Source organism: Stigmatopora argus, chromosome 13 (genome assembly GCF_051989625.1).
Source record: "Stigmatopora argus isolate UIUO_Sarg chromosome 13, RoL_Sarg_1.0, whole genome shotgun sequence".
Classification (NCBI taxonomy): domain Eukaryota; kingdom Metazoa; phylum Chordata; class Actinopteri; order Syngnathiformes; family Syngnathidae; genus Stigmatopora; species Stigmatopora argus.
In genome coordinates, this window is record NC_135399.1 from 12,381,390 (window position 1) to 12,396,129 (window position 14,740).

Sequence of the window (14,740 nt, forward strand, 5' to 3'; positions counted from 1 at the left end):
TGCTGATGGGTATGTCAGCCCTTTCGTCTAAATCATCCAAGTTAAGTAAAAAATCGCCTCCTTTTGCGTCGACAGACAATTTGCCGCCGCCCTGGGCGACCTGCACGACGCCGCCAAGTTGTGCCCCAACAACCGCGAGATCCGTCGCCTTTTGGCCCGCGTGGAAGACGAGTGCAAGCAGATGCAGCGGGCGCAGACCAACAACAAAGGCGGGATGGAAGGAGCAGTCGCCGCCCTCCCGCAAGCGGCGGGAGGCCACGACTCAGACCGGGAGCGGGACGACGCCCCCAAGGAGTCGTCGGAGCGCAGCCAAAGACGCGGCGCGGAGGAAGATGATGAGGAGGACGAGCTAGACGCTCAGATGGCGTGCCGGTCGCTTGGAAACAACGGTGCTCATCACCAGGGTAGGCTTCCTCCTCAGCGCTACCCTCGTGACCCCCCGCAAGCTCTGCTTCTGCAGCCCACCAAGCAAGCCCAAATTGTTAAGACCAACAAATCCCACTACGCCCCCTCCAGCCCCTTACCCAGCCGCCACATGTCTGGTATGCTGAAACCTGGCCCGGGGATCGACATCGGCCCTCTGCCGCCGCCTGCCGACGAGCCGCTCTACGGCAACCGCGTGACTCTGACGGCCTTGACTCACGGCGGCGAAGCGTCGTCCTACGCGGCGAAATCCGCGCACTTGGACGCCGAGTCCGGCGGGAACATGCGCGTGTCCAGCTCCACCAGCAGCCTGGCGTCCAGCGGCAGCCTCTCGGACGGCGGCAAGGCGGGACCGGACGTCAAGTCCAAACCCCGTCCCTTCATGGGCGTCACTGACAAGAAGGCGCGCTTCCTGCAGCAGAACCCGCTGCCCTCCGCCCGCTCTCGGATCAACCGCTCCGTAGATGACGAGGACGAGGACGACTTCGGGAAAACGGCCAGCGGCGCTTACCGCGAGCAGCGGCGGCCGTTGCACAACGGGGGCGCGCACCCCAGCCAGTACTCTGACAAGTTCGTCTGTTACAAGGACGCCAAGTCCCTGGCCAACCCGAGCCAAGCCCTGCACATCACGTCCATCAAGCCAAAGCGATCCTTTATCGAATCCAACGTGTAGTCCCGCTGTACCAAATGCCCCCGCCCACTTCTGTTACAAGATGGATGCTTTGCACTGATGGAAAGGGGGAGAGAAACCAGTGGACATTCTTGTGTTTTGACAAGCTTTCTCTTCTTTGTATCCATACAGGGCTCGCTAAAAAGTTGGGGTGCTTGCACTTTGGGATGAAATTTACAACTGACAATATCACTCATCGCCTTTGGGGGGAATGAAGGGAGAGATTCAGAAAACTGCTGCAGATAGATCATTTAGAATTAATACAGTAACTCGTACAACCTGAGTTTGATTGCACTACAAAATACTCAAATATATATCAAGTAAAACAAGTGGATGAAGAACGACGCACATCAAATTTATACTGGGAGGACTGGTTGTAGATGCTCATCTTTCAGTGGACCTCCGATCCGTTTTGAGTGAAAACAACTTGGACGTCTAGCACGTTCAACACCAACTAATGAATTAACAATCTGCAGCAAGTCACCCAGAAATAGTGCGAAATGTGGACATCCAATCCATTTAACTGGAATGCTAAATCAAAGCCAATCAGGTAACAGAGAAGTGATATGAAAATACCCCAAAAATAATTGAAAGTGACTGTAAAATTTACAGGAAGTGTGCCAGCATCCTCAACTCCAGAAATGATAGTTACTCTGTCTATCTAGTTTCAGTATTGAAAGTGGTGATTAGCAAAAGTCACTGTAAAAATGAAACCGTTCATTTTTAGAACAAATGTGGTTCATCAAGCACCCTCCATGGCCACCAATAGTGCTATTCATTAATCCTGAATAATCAAGATTAGTTGCGGCAATTTGCGTGATTAATTGCTTGTTTTTTCCTTGACTGAATTATTTACTGTTACTCAACATTGAGTAAAAAGGTCAATGGGATTGCACCTTCCTACCTTTGAATTTCCACCACTAGTTTCACGCTCTCTCCCAGAAGTTTTATTAACTTAAATCAAAACAGAAGTTCTGCCACGAAGGTCGTAATGCATTCCAGGTTCATCCTCAAATTCCAGCCCAAAGAAGCGATAACCCTAACTTTCCACGAGACGCTTATGCTGTTTTTCATTTGTACGCACAGTGTTGTTCAAATTGTTAAATGTTCCGAAGAAAAGAGGTCACCACACACTCGCGTGTTTGTTAAATATGTTTGTACATGAATCCGCATTAACAGAGTTTAAAGTCCTCTTCTCTATTTGCTTGTTGTTGCTGTCTAGATTAATTTATTTACCAATGGCTTCAATGTAAGAACAATATATTTTATATCGTTATTTTTGCACAGCTACGGAGACATTTAAAGGATTGAAGTGCATGCTACATTGGCAGTTTACACCTGATATCGTTGCGATTTCACATGGATGTTCAAGGCAACCGTTCCCTTCCATGTTTTTCGTCAGTATTGTGGTTGCATACTGTAATGGGATTGTGCTACCGTGGCAACCGTGGGAGAGAAATAAACACCCCGCAAGGGACGACCAACACATCAATGTTTTGAAAATGTGTCAGTCGGCCCATGTTGTCGCAGTTAGTAGCAGTGTTGCTTCATTGTTCAGGTCATGCTGGTTAATAAACACTTGGAGCACACAAGTGGTAACAATAAGTCAGAAAATGACAAATTTGACTTCAAGGATCTATCCTTAAGAGTATACCTACCGAATTTAATTCTGATGCCGCCAAGAATAACAGGAAAAGCTATTTTTGTTAGTATCCTCACCAAAAGCAAGACAAACCAAGCGAGTGAGATTCAGAGCCCTCCCTCCACGCCAGAGTACCGTTGGGTACCACACTGTAAGATCCATTGGTGTTGATATACTTTAAGCGTGCTTTGTGAATGTCAAGATTTTTAGGTGTGCCCTCTTATCTTGTCACGACTGTTGCTGGCTCCTCCCTTTCCATCGACTGTGACTCTAATCCAGTTCTCGATGGGCTAGCGTTCGTAGGCAAATCCTAGACTAGAGAACAGTCCAATGTATTATTGATGGTGAGTAGAGGAGCTTTATTTAGACCAGGGGTGTCCAAGCTTTTTTTTGATTTGACTTCTTTTTTTTTTCTCTTTCTCTGCAGCCATACCTGTGGCGGTGACTTCTGATGGGACACGTGAACTTGTCAGGGAAGTTGGAGGTGCCCTTTAGGGCCTGGTTTCTCCTCAATGGAACTCCCTGGACTCTAAAAGACATTAGTGAAGTACCACCGAACTAAAAGGTGGGCCAAGTATTCACTTTGTACTAATTGTGTAATTGTACTCAAGTCCGAGGGGTTAGACCTCGACAGCTGCTCTAGAAAATTGATGATTTCAATGTTTTTTTTTTCTGACATCTTGTGATAAGAAGTCAGATCAGGTCTTGTTCTTAGTTTCAAATCTAAAATTCAGTGATTATTTCTTTGTTTATGTCAGTGCATCCTATTGATTTACGAGGAGTCTAATCCGACACGCCGGTGGGTTCATATTGGTGAAGACGGCGCACTGTTCCTCTTCACCGGGCAGATCGAGTGCAAGTCACGTCTGTGGCCGTTAAGAAAACTTTCATTTGTCACCTTGGCACAAATGAGGCCTTTTGCATTTTGACATTATTCAACGAGACGCGTGTCTGGCGGCTCTCCACTTAAAATGATCAAGTCTTCTTAATAATCCAGATAGATTTATAGTGGTCGCGGGGCCCTAGATTACCGGACACCGCCTGTGATTGATTGATTTTTTTTTTAAATATAGCTAAGAAAATAAATGATGTAAAGTCCACTTTACAAATGCCTGTAGACCTGGTTAAGTGCCTCTTATTTTTATAATCTGTTGGAGACGGACTATTTATTTATTAAAGTAAGGTGTTGTCATGGTGAGCAGCAGCGACGACTGATACTTGAATGACCTCGTAGCTGCCAATCATGTTGCGGCCTGGCTTGAAAAGGTTGCGTGCTTGTGGGGGTGGATTGTTGCATGCATAGACTGCAAAGGAGATTGTGTGTGTGTGTGAGTAATAGACATATGAGCGTGTGTGTGTTGTCGGATAATCAGAGCATTGATAAAAGCGGCTTATGTTCATGCTTTCTGTTTCCCTCTGGTCATTTCAGGATCAAAAATTCCCATGATGCAAACACACTAAGCCACTGACCAATTCCCATCAACGGTCAGCTCGGCGTCCGGTCCTTCCTCACGAAACCAATCCTGCACATCGTCCTGCGACCAATCGGACAAGCAGCTGACTGGAGGAAAAGGACTTTTCTTCCTGAAAGTAAACTGTCACCGCACTAAGGGAGGAAGTGGTATGGCAAACACACACATTTTAAATTAACGAAGAGAGTAATTGCAGTTTTTTTTCCTTTCAGCAAAAAATTCCCTTTTAGCGTTTTTAATCTATATATAAAAATAAAAATAGGAGTTAGTTTAAAAATGACAAAATGAAAGTAAATAAATACAAATGACTCATTGTCTGCCAATGACCACAACAGATGTCCAGTTCAAATGTACAGTAAAGAGTTAAAAAATAATATTAAAAATGGAGAGCCCTGGACTCATTTGGTACTATTTCACCACCAGGCTCTGCGTGTGGAGTCTTGTAGTCTCGAAGACTGAGTCATGGATGTCTCGTGCCAGAGACAAACCTCAAATGTCTTTTTTTTAATCACTAGAACAGACAGACGAGTCAGCCAAGCTAACGTCATTCTCTCCATTGGAACGACACTTTAGGCCCACCTGTGCTATTTAATCCTTCCATTTTTGCCTGTACAAACTTGACTTATCGCCAGACAATCACTTTTTTTATGACAACCTCAACGGTAACAACTGACCCAACCCTGAAAAAAAGTGATCAAAAACATTTTCTTGTAGAATATTAACATGCACATATTTGGGTATCCAGAGAGATAGTTAGAAGAACATATTGACCTTGGCAGACTGGCTGCTTCGCCTCAGCTCTTGTAGACAGAAAAGAAGGAGAATCCATTTATTTAATGGCAAAGAACCACATTGACACGAACAAGTGGAAAAATTTGAAGACTGACAGACGGCAAATGTACAGTAAAGCCGCTCTAGGATTTTTCGGCTTTTTCCTATGAGTGATCTTGGAAAATGTCCTGTAAAATAAAAGCCTTTCTTAGTGCACCATAAAACATTACACAGAATGTAATATAAGTAATTACACATATGAGTGAATTCTGATTGTGCATTTAATTCCTTTTTCCAATTTTTGGAGGCTTTTTGTTGAACTCATTGGCTGCCATTGACAAGGATAGATGTCCAGTTCCAGGTATTGGACGATATGGGTTAAAATTCACAACTGGGGGTCACTTTATATCACGATATGCAGCATTTTCATCATTTGATGCAACATTTTGCACAATGGTGGTGACATATTTTTCCACCTGCTTTAATCGCCCCCTCGGGAGATGAAAATGAGACTTTAATTCCCTAAATGGCTTGCAGTGGCTATTTATAAAAACTTCTTATTGGATTCGTTAGGTTTAATGTCTTTGTTAGTTCTAATTATTTTATCAAAACAGCAAGCATCAAGTCATGTTTTGAATGTTTGCTATGCAGCGTGTGACAAATGGCAACACTTTTGTCCATGGAACTGTTAAGGGGGGGAAAGTGTTAACATGTATATTGTGCAGTGGAAGAGGAAAAAGTATAATGTATAAAAATGTTGATTAAACTCAGCAGGATTGTGTACTGAGCAGCATTGACGGACGACATTTTTAGCACAGTGAAATGTCGCCCTCCTGTGGCCACATAGAAGATGCGGCAGTTTGTTGAGGGCTACTGGTTTTACATTAGAAGAGATACAGTACGGAACGGTACATAATAATAATTGATTATCTATTAACGATCGCCTGTTATAAAAAAAAAATACAAATTCAAATAAATGTCATTAAGTTATAAACATTTAATATTTAAACGTGGTTAATTCTGAACAAATCAGTTATGAGTGAATTTTATGTAAATTTAAAGGAAGTGATTTGTAATGTGATTTGTAATGTTTTTCATCAGAAAGAAAAAGTTACAAAGAAACTAAAGCTTGGCCTCTGACTAATAAATGCTGCAATTTTTTGCATGGACGAGAGCGTGCAACATGGCAATCAATCATTTGATTCTATCCAGTTTGCAAAATGGTGGTGACATATTTTTCCACCTGCTTTAATCGCCCCCTCGGGAGATGAAAATGAGACTTTAATTCCATAAATGGCTTGCAGTGGCTATTTATAAAAACTTCTTATTGGATTCGTTAGGTTTAATGTATTTGTTAGTTCTAATTATTTTATCAAAACAGCAAGCATCAAGTCATGTTTTGAATGTTTGCTATGCAGCGTGTGACAAATGGCAACACTTTTGTCCATGGAACTGTTAAGGGGGGGAAACATGTTAACATGTATATTGTGCAGTGGAAGAGGAAAAAGTATAATGTATAAAAATGTGGATTAAACTCAGCAGGATTGTGTATTTAGCAGCATTGACGGACGACATTTTTAGCACAGTGAAATGTCGCCCTCCTGTGGCCACATAGAAGATGCGGCAGTTTGTTGAGGGCTACTGGTTTTACATTAGAAGAGATACAGTACGGAACGGTACATAATAATAATTGATTATCTATTAACGATCGCCTGTTATAAAAAAAAATTACAAATTCAAATAAATGTCATTAAGTTATAAACATTTAATATTTAAACGTGGTTAATTCTGAACAAATCAGTTATGAGTGAATTTTATGTAAATTTAAAGGAAGTGATTTGTAATGTGATTTGTAATGTTTTTCATCAGAAAGAAAAAGTTACAAAGAAACTAAAGCTTGGCCTCTGACTAATAAATGCTGCAATTTTTTGCATGGACGAGAGCGTGCAACATGGCAATCAATCATTTGATTCTCTCCACTTTGCACAATGGTGGTGACATATTTTTCCACCTGCTTTAATCGCCCCCTAGGGAGATGAAAATGAGACTTTAATTCCCTAAATGGCTTGCAGTGGCTATTTATAAAAACTTCTTATTGGATTCGTTAGGTTTAATGTCTTTGTTAGTTCTAATTATTTTATCAAAACAGCAAGCATCAAGTCATGTTTTGAATGTTTGCTATGCAGCGTGTGACAAATGGCAACACTTTTGTCCATGGAACTGTTAAGGGGGGGAAACATGTTAACATGTATATTGTGCAGTGGAAGAGGAAAAAGTATAATGTATAAAAATGTTGATTAAACTCAGCAGGATTTTGTATTTAGCAGCATTGACGGACGACATTTTTAGCACAGTGAAATGTCGCCCTCCTGTGGCCACATAGAAGATGCGGCAGTTTGTTGAGGGCTACTGGTTTTACATTAGAAGAGATACAGTACGGAACGGTACATAATAATAATTGATTATCTATTAACGATCGCCTGTTATAAAAAAAATACAAATTCAAATAAATGTCATTAAGTTATAAACATTTAATATTTAAACGTGGTTAATTCTGAACAAATCAGTTATGAGTGAATTTTATGTAAATTTAAAGGAAGCATGTGATTTGTAATGTTTTTCATCAGAAAGAAAAAGTTACAAAGAAACTAAAGCTTGGCCTCTGACTAATAAATGCTGCAAATTTTTGCATGGACGAGAGCGTGCAACATGGCAATCAATCATTTGATTCTCTCCAGTTTAACCTTTCTATGTATGACACAGACATAAATGCACACATCAGTTCTTGTAACAGAGTTACTTTATTATTGAAGTGTAGGGTTCAGGTTGTGCAAGATGCATGTTAAAATATATTGCACAAACGCATTATATGGAAGCACAGTCATAATTCAAAATAACTTTAATCAAAAAACACACTCACAATCCCCTATGGCTTTGATTTTGTACTGAAAGGTGAAAAATTCCACATAGGTATGGATAACCACCCTCTTATTTCACAAAATTCACTCTTTGAACCATTTAATCAAGACCACAAACATTACTGGAAGAAAAGCTGATAAAAGTGCAAAAAATGAAGTAATTGTGTGAAGCATCAAAGTGAATGAATGCCTGACGAAAAAGCAAATGCCACTAAGATTAAATGTATATAAAATGTTGTTAGTGTAGCTACTACTGAGTTGGTAATGATGACATCTTAAATTCTGAGTCGAAACATTTGGCACTGTTGTTGAGAACTTTCTCTTACGCGTCACTATCTAACTCCTCTGCCTCAACCAGGAGGGAATGGTCGCCGTCAGGCGCTCTGAACGGCGGGTGGTACTCGAACGCCGTGACGACGGAAGAGCCAGAATGTTGCTTCTGGTGCAAGAACCAAATGACACCGGAGACGGCCATGATGGCGATAACGCTGAGAATGACCAACACCGACAGCAGTACGCTGGGTTCTGATGGAAGACAATTGACAATGCAGGCAAGTTATCACTCAATACAAATGCTATATGAAAGTGTATGTGTGGAGGAAAAAAAGGACCATACTTTTTTTGCCTTCCTCTGGCTCTGAAATTAAACAAAGAAAAGCTGTAAGTTACTGAGAGAAAAACTAAGAAAATATCCTATTGATTGTGAAAGACAAGACAGCTCAATGAGTTAAGGTCCAAAGGCAAAGGTACATTTTTTGTTGTTGTTGTTCTCAAATGGTTCAATGTGGAATACAATCATGGTGGGTCAAGAATTCTGATTGGGGTTTTAGTTTATTATTCCTGACCCTAATGAGGAAAAGTACTAGTACAGGAAATGGCAGCAAATATGTTACCGTATTTTCCGTACTATAAGGCACAGCTTTAATTTCCTCAAAAGTACCGAGTAACTACTACTGTTACTATTACTACAGCTCCATCTAGTGGATGTACACACAATCCCCTGCAACATCTACCACTACCAACATTAGTACTATTACTGCATCTTATCATCCGGTGCGGCTTCTATATGAAACACGTAGATAGCATTCACGTAACGAGAGCCGTAACGATTGTCATGTGATCAATAAGCGCGTACGGAATGATGTGTGCTTATTGTTATTTCATAGAGTCGGAGGACAAGGTGGTATGTAGAGTAATACTTTTAAGCGCACCACTTGACGTTCAAACAATCCAATTACTGGGAAACACGGTGACTGAATTCGAAATATCTTGCTACCGTAGTCTCTCGACTTTTTTGAAACTACCTTGGCAAGACGGTGACTAACGTCAAATGTTTTATGTTGACAACAGGGTGAAAAAGGCTTTCAGAGTTGGACCACCATCTGGCGAAAAAGAAAAAGGACACGTACTCTGAGCCGTCTCACAGACAACCCCGTTTTCCAGATCGTCCACACAGCTGACACGTTCCCACTTCCCCGTGTCGCTGTGCACGGCCACGCAGGTTTCCATGGGCACGAAATCCAGTGGGGAAGAACCCGGTTCCCAGTTCGTGAACTTCACCGGCTTCTCGTCAAGCCACATCATGCCCTCGCCTAACAAAAAAGATTGCGTCAGCACAAACAGTACTGGATTACTGCGGGGAGAAATCACTGACACGGCGCTTTCACTTCCTAAATTAAAAAAATACTCGTTTTGTATTTTCCTTATGCAAAAAAAAAAGATAAGAGGATATCCTGAAACTGTTACAAAATGGACAGTGATCCAAGTATGTTAATTTACAATGTATTTGAAAATATTTTGTTTTTAATTGAAAGAAAACCAAACAAATTACACGAGTGGACGTTTTGTAGAATTTGTTAAGTTGGCAGCAAAAACATGAAGAAAATACAATCTAAAATCAAAACAAACGGACAATATTTGATTTAATCCTCATTCACCAATTAACCTAAATTGATTTTGGCACTTAGCCCGCATGTTTCCAAAAACTTTGTAGTCATACGACACTTACTGTTTGTATCGTAATACATTCCCAGCCACACATTAACTTCTCCTTTCCACACCTCGGGACTATATTTAACCACAAAGTCATTCTCCTCAGCACTCTGGATGGACAGGAGCTCTTTCAAAGGGATTGAAAAGACAAGAGTAAAACACAACAATTCCTTAACCTGCAATCTTCTCTGTCAATCATGACAAAAAGATGCCCAAATATCTTTGTGAATGTGGAATTTTCTATTCAGATTTGTTGGTCATCTTCCAACTAATTGTGTATTTGACATACCAGAGTTTGGACAGAGACTTTTTGCATTCTCAAAATTATACACTTTGAGTTTGTCTTCTTCTCCGTGGACAAAGTGGTAACATCTGTCCTTGTAGGGAACCCAGGTGCGTCCATCGGCAGGACAATCTGAGGAGGAGAGGGTGCCATGGAACATTCAAAACACCAGCAAACAACTAGGAATTAAGACATAGTACACATTTTTATGGAAATTTGTACCCCCATGTAAGATTACCCTTTCAAGGTTGCAAAGGGCACCACTCAATCTAAACCCACAACCGCTCCAGTGGTGCAGTTCCTTTTATTAAAAAAAAACTCAATTTCCACTAAAAATATTATTAGATGTACTTGAGCATTTGGAAAATACCATAACCATTGAAGTGCTTGACAAAAATTAATATGCTTGACAAGGGAAAAAGTTTCCCCGATCTCAACTACCAAATGGTTTTCATGCCTAGACCTATTACACTATGAATACAGCAAAATATAAATACATACATTAATTAACAATATTTTTTTCCTGAATCAATTAGCTGGAAAAAATATAAATAAATTAAATATCAGGCCTTGTCACGAGGATCATTTAGCCCTCACTCAAACTTACTTACATTGGCTTATGTAGATTGGTCGGCCAAACTCTGTCAAATGTGCACCACACAGGTCCATGCTTGGTTTTGCTCAAATTATAGTTGCTATGCAAAACATCCAATATCATGTCCTGGTTGGCCTTCTGGCATACTGCCCTGAATAAACTCTGGAGATTAAGCAGGGTTGTGCATGGTTACTATTTGGATGGGAGACTGCCTTGGAATACTGGGTGCTGGAAGCTCTTATGTTTGCTCACTTAACCTGGTGAGAAGCAGTTTAATCCACAATATACACAAAGCCCTCACTCACCTTTACTTATATGTATGTATTTGTGCGGCAAACTTCATGAAAAATCTCAAAGTTTACTTTTGCTAAAACTATAGATGCTACTCAAAACATCTAATATCATGTCCTGCTTGGTCCCTCGACACCAAGATTTTTGTTTCCAGGTAGTGACCGGGGTTCGAACCCAGGACCCTGGATCTCAGAGGCTAATGCTCTAACTGCTCAGCCAGCAGAAAACATAATAATTTTAGTTTAAAAAAAAAAATGACATGCGTTTTGCGCCCAAAACCAATGTCAATTTTTTTTTTTTTAACTAAAACTATTGGGGGCTCCGCCGGCAGAGCGGTTAGAGCATTAGCCTCTGACATCCAGGGTCCTGGGTTCGCATCCCGGGCACTGCCTGGAAACAAAAGTCTTGGTTCCCTCCCGCCGAAGGCGGGAGGGGACCAAGTGTGTTGGTGTCCACCCCCGCCGAAGGCGGGGGTGGACACCAAGTGTGTTGGTCCCCTCCCGCCGAAGGCGGGAGGGGACCAAGAGTCCTGGTCCCCTCCCGCCGAAGGCGGGAGGGGACCAACTGTCTTAATGTCCCCTCCCGCCGAAGGCGGGAGGGGACTAATATGTTTTGGTGCCCTCTCCCACCAAAGGTGGGAGGGGCCACCAATATGTTTTGGTGCCCCCTCCCACCTTTGGTGGGAGGGGAACCAATATCTTTTTTCCGGGTAGTGACTGGGATGCGAACCCAGGACCCTGGATGTCAGAGGCTAATGCTCTAACCGCTCAGCCAGCAGAGCTCACAATAATTTTAGTTAAAAAAAAAAAATTGACATTGGTTTTGGGCGTAAAACGCATGTCAATTTTTTTTTTTTAACTAAAATTATTATGTGTTCTGCTGGCTGAGCAGTTAGAGCATTAGCCTCTGAGATCCAGGGTCCTGGGTTCGAACCCCGGTCACTACCTGGAAATAAAAATCTTGGTGACGAGGGACCAAGTGTCTTGACATGACTTTACCAACCAGGACATGATATTAGATGTTTTGAGTAGCATCTATAGTTTTAGCAAGAGCAAACTTTGAGATTTTTAATGAGGTTTGCCACAGAAATACATACATTTAAGTAAAGGTGAGTGAGGGCTTTGTGTATATTGTGGATCAAATTGCTTCTCACCAGGTTAAGTGAGCAAACATAAGAGCTTCCAGCACCCGGTATTCCAAGGCAGTCTCCCATCCAAGTAGTAACCATCCACAATCTTGCTTAACCTCCAGAGTTTTTTCAGGGTAGTATGCGAGGTCAACCAAGACATGATATTTGATGTTTTGCGTTGCACCTATAATTTGAGCAAAATCAAGCATTGATCAGTGTAGTGCACATTTGACATTGAGTTTGGCTGACCAATGTACATAAGCCAATCTAAGTAAGTGTGAGTGAGGGCTTTGTGTATATTGTGGATCAAACTGCTTCTCACGAGGTTAAGTGAGCAAACATAAGAGCTTCCAGCACCCGGTATTCCGAGGCAGTCTCCCATCCAAGTAGTAACCATGCACAACCCTGCTTAACCTCCAGAGTTTTGTCAGGGTAGTATGTCAGAAGGTCAACCAGGACATGATATTGGATGTTTTGCATAGCACCTATAATTTGAGCAAAACCAAGCATTGACCGGTGTAGTGCACATTTGACATTGAGTTTGGCTAACCAATCTACATAAGCCAATCTAAGTGTGAGTGAGGGCTTTGTGTATATTGTGGATCAAACTGCTTCTCACGAGGTTAAGTGAGCAAATATAAGCGCTTCCAGCACCCAGTATTCCAAGGCAGTCTCCCATCCAAGTAGTAACCATGCACAACCTTCCTTAACCTCCAGAGTTTTTTCAGGGTAGTATGCCAGAAGGCCAACCAGGACATGATATTGGATGTTTTGCGTAGCACCTATAATTTGAGCAAAACCAAGCATTGACCTGTGTAGTGCACATTTGACATTGAGTTTGGCCGACCAACCTACATAAGCCAAGCTAAGTAAGTGTGAGTGAGGGCTTTGTGGCTGTGTCTATAGGCCAAGATTTGGGCTGTCACCCACCCAAGTGGCATGGACACATCACCCCAAAAAAGCAGCTGTAGGGTCAGAGGGCATTTTTGTGGGGAAGCATGCTGAGAATATAGCCATTACAGGACAGTCCCTGAGGACAGAAATGCATCAAATGGTGGTGTCCAACTAGCAGTCTAGCCTCACTTCTAAGTGTTTCTATTGACAATCTTTTCTGCCATCACTGCTGTTACAATGGTCATTCTCTTCCCGCAGATACTTACGCAATTTACAGACTTTTACTTAGAGCGTCATGTGCAACAGCATGGCATTAAAGTTATCGTGCCAACAAATATGTTTGACCCCATTACATAGGCCAAGCAGTGACAGTGGATCAGGTTTGTGAAGCCTTCCTGCGTAGTCCTCGGAAGTGTTAGAAGAGCAACTGTGGAAACCCACATTGCAGCCTTTTTCTTGACATTTTTGGTGCCAAGTCCTTATTTTGTAGTTAGTGCCTTTGCAAAATTTGTGAAGAAGGGACGCTGCACTGTCTTGGGTGACCGGCCGAGCATACTCTAACACGCAAAACACCTTTCTTTTGAAGTGAACGGCATTTCTTAATCTGAAAAGATAGAAATGTCAAACGTTACATACAAAAACGTGAGGTTGTGAAAATCTGAGGACATTCCAACGAAAATTGTCAAAATTGTTGGCCTACGAAATGGGGTCAAACATTTTGGAACACCCTGTACTACTTAAGTGTGTTGATCATTGTCCTTGTTAAAAGCACATTTTAGTTCATAAATGAAGTGAAGTGTATGGCGATTAAACAGAACTGAATAACTTTAAAAAGCATGCCCATCAGTCGCAAACGTTTTAACTTTAACTGAACGTCATGCATTAATGAATCGTGCAAGTTGATACAACCACATAAGTTTCACTTCATTAGTAAATAACATTGCCGACATTAGGGATCACTTTTTATGCACGTGACAACTCCAATACGCCAACACAACAAGACAGAACAACGACAATTTAGCAAAAGAAGTCCATAGGAAAACCACGATTGTGTGTTTCACAAACATACAAACTTTTTGAACATCGGAAAGTGATTGTACGCGATCCCTACCTCCCGTCCAAGCCGCCTGCAACTGGAGCAGAAGAAAACAAAACCGCGTAAGGGATAGAGAACGACGAATACTTTCCTCCAGCGACTCCATGACACAAATGAGCCCCAAAAGTCAACAAAAGGAAGTATACTTGTTTTCCCCACTGTACGGAAAGCGGCGAGTACGCCCCTCCAAGCATGCTGGCCGAAGTCGGAAACATCTTCAAACCTCTCAGGAGTCTTCCTTAAAATGTTCACAAACAGGACAATACGCGACGGTTGTTCGATTTTCTTGCTGGAGGTGAAGATTTCTTTTCAATCGTGTACGCTCATTTTTACTAGGTAAAATGATTAGAAAGTCGTACAAAATATGCGACAGAATCGTGGTCATTCTAAAATCCGATTATTCCTGAACGGCTCATGACCAATGGTGGTTTGTAAAAGTCAATATTATTTATTTATTAAATATAGTGTATAAATAGCTATTTGAATATGCAGGCCACACATTGCCATCAGGTCAAACTACTTTTAATTTAGAATAAATCTTGAAATCTTTCCAAAATTACATTT

General features: G+C 41.7%; 2 protein-coding genes across 3 annotated transcripts in view; one reads left to right on the forward strand and one right to left on the reverse strand.

The window, feature by feature from the left end:
• tanc1b (tetratricopeptide repeat, ankyrin repeat and coiled-coil containing 1b) overlaps nt 1–4,371 on the forward strand; it is a 65,292-nt gene extending 60,921 nt beyond the window's left edge. Inside the window, exons 26-28 of one of the 2 annotated variants that reach the window (XR_013304590.1) lie at nt 76–1,643; nt 3,163–3,300; nt 4,165–4,371. Coding sequence is in view for 1 of the 2 variants with exons in the window: in XM_077617009.1 (XP_077473135.1) it covers nt 76–1,096 (1,021 nt within the window). In the remaining variant the exon portion in view is untranslated. Of the gene's footprint in view, nt 1–75; nt 2,582–3,162; nt 3,301–4,164 lie in introns of those variants that run through there. The other variant, XM_077617009.1, reaches the window with a different exon arrangement.
• Nucleotides 4,372–7,760: 3,389 nt separating this feature from the next.
• cd302 (CD302 molecule) lies at nt 7,761–14,540 on the reverse strand. The gene is made up of 5 exons (XM_077616801.1): nt 14,192–14,540; nt 10,178–10,303; nt 9,905–10,015; nt 9,306–9,488; nt 7,761–8,421 (listed from the first exon to the last, which is right to left on the reverse strand). Exons 1-5 carry the CDS (start codon nt 14,280–14,282, stop codon nt 8,219–8,221), a joined length of 714 nt encoding a protein of 237 aa, XP_077472927.1. The 5' UTR covers nt 14,283–14,540; the 3' UTR covers nt 7,761–8,218.
• Nucleotides 14,541–14,740: the final 200 nt, after the last annotated feature.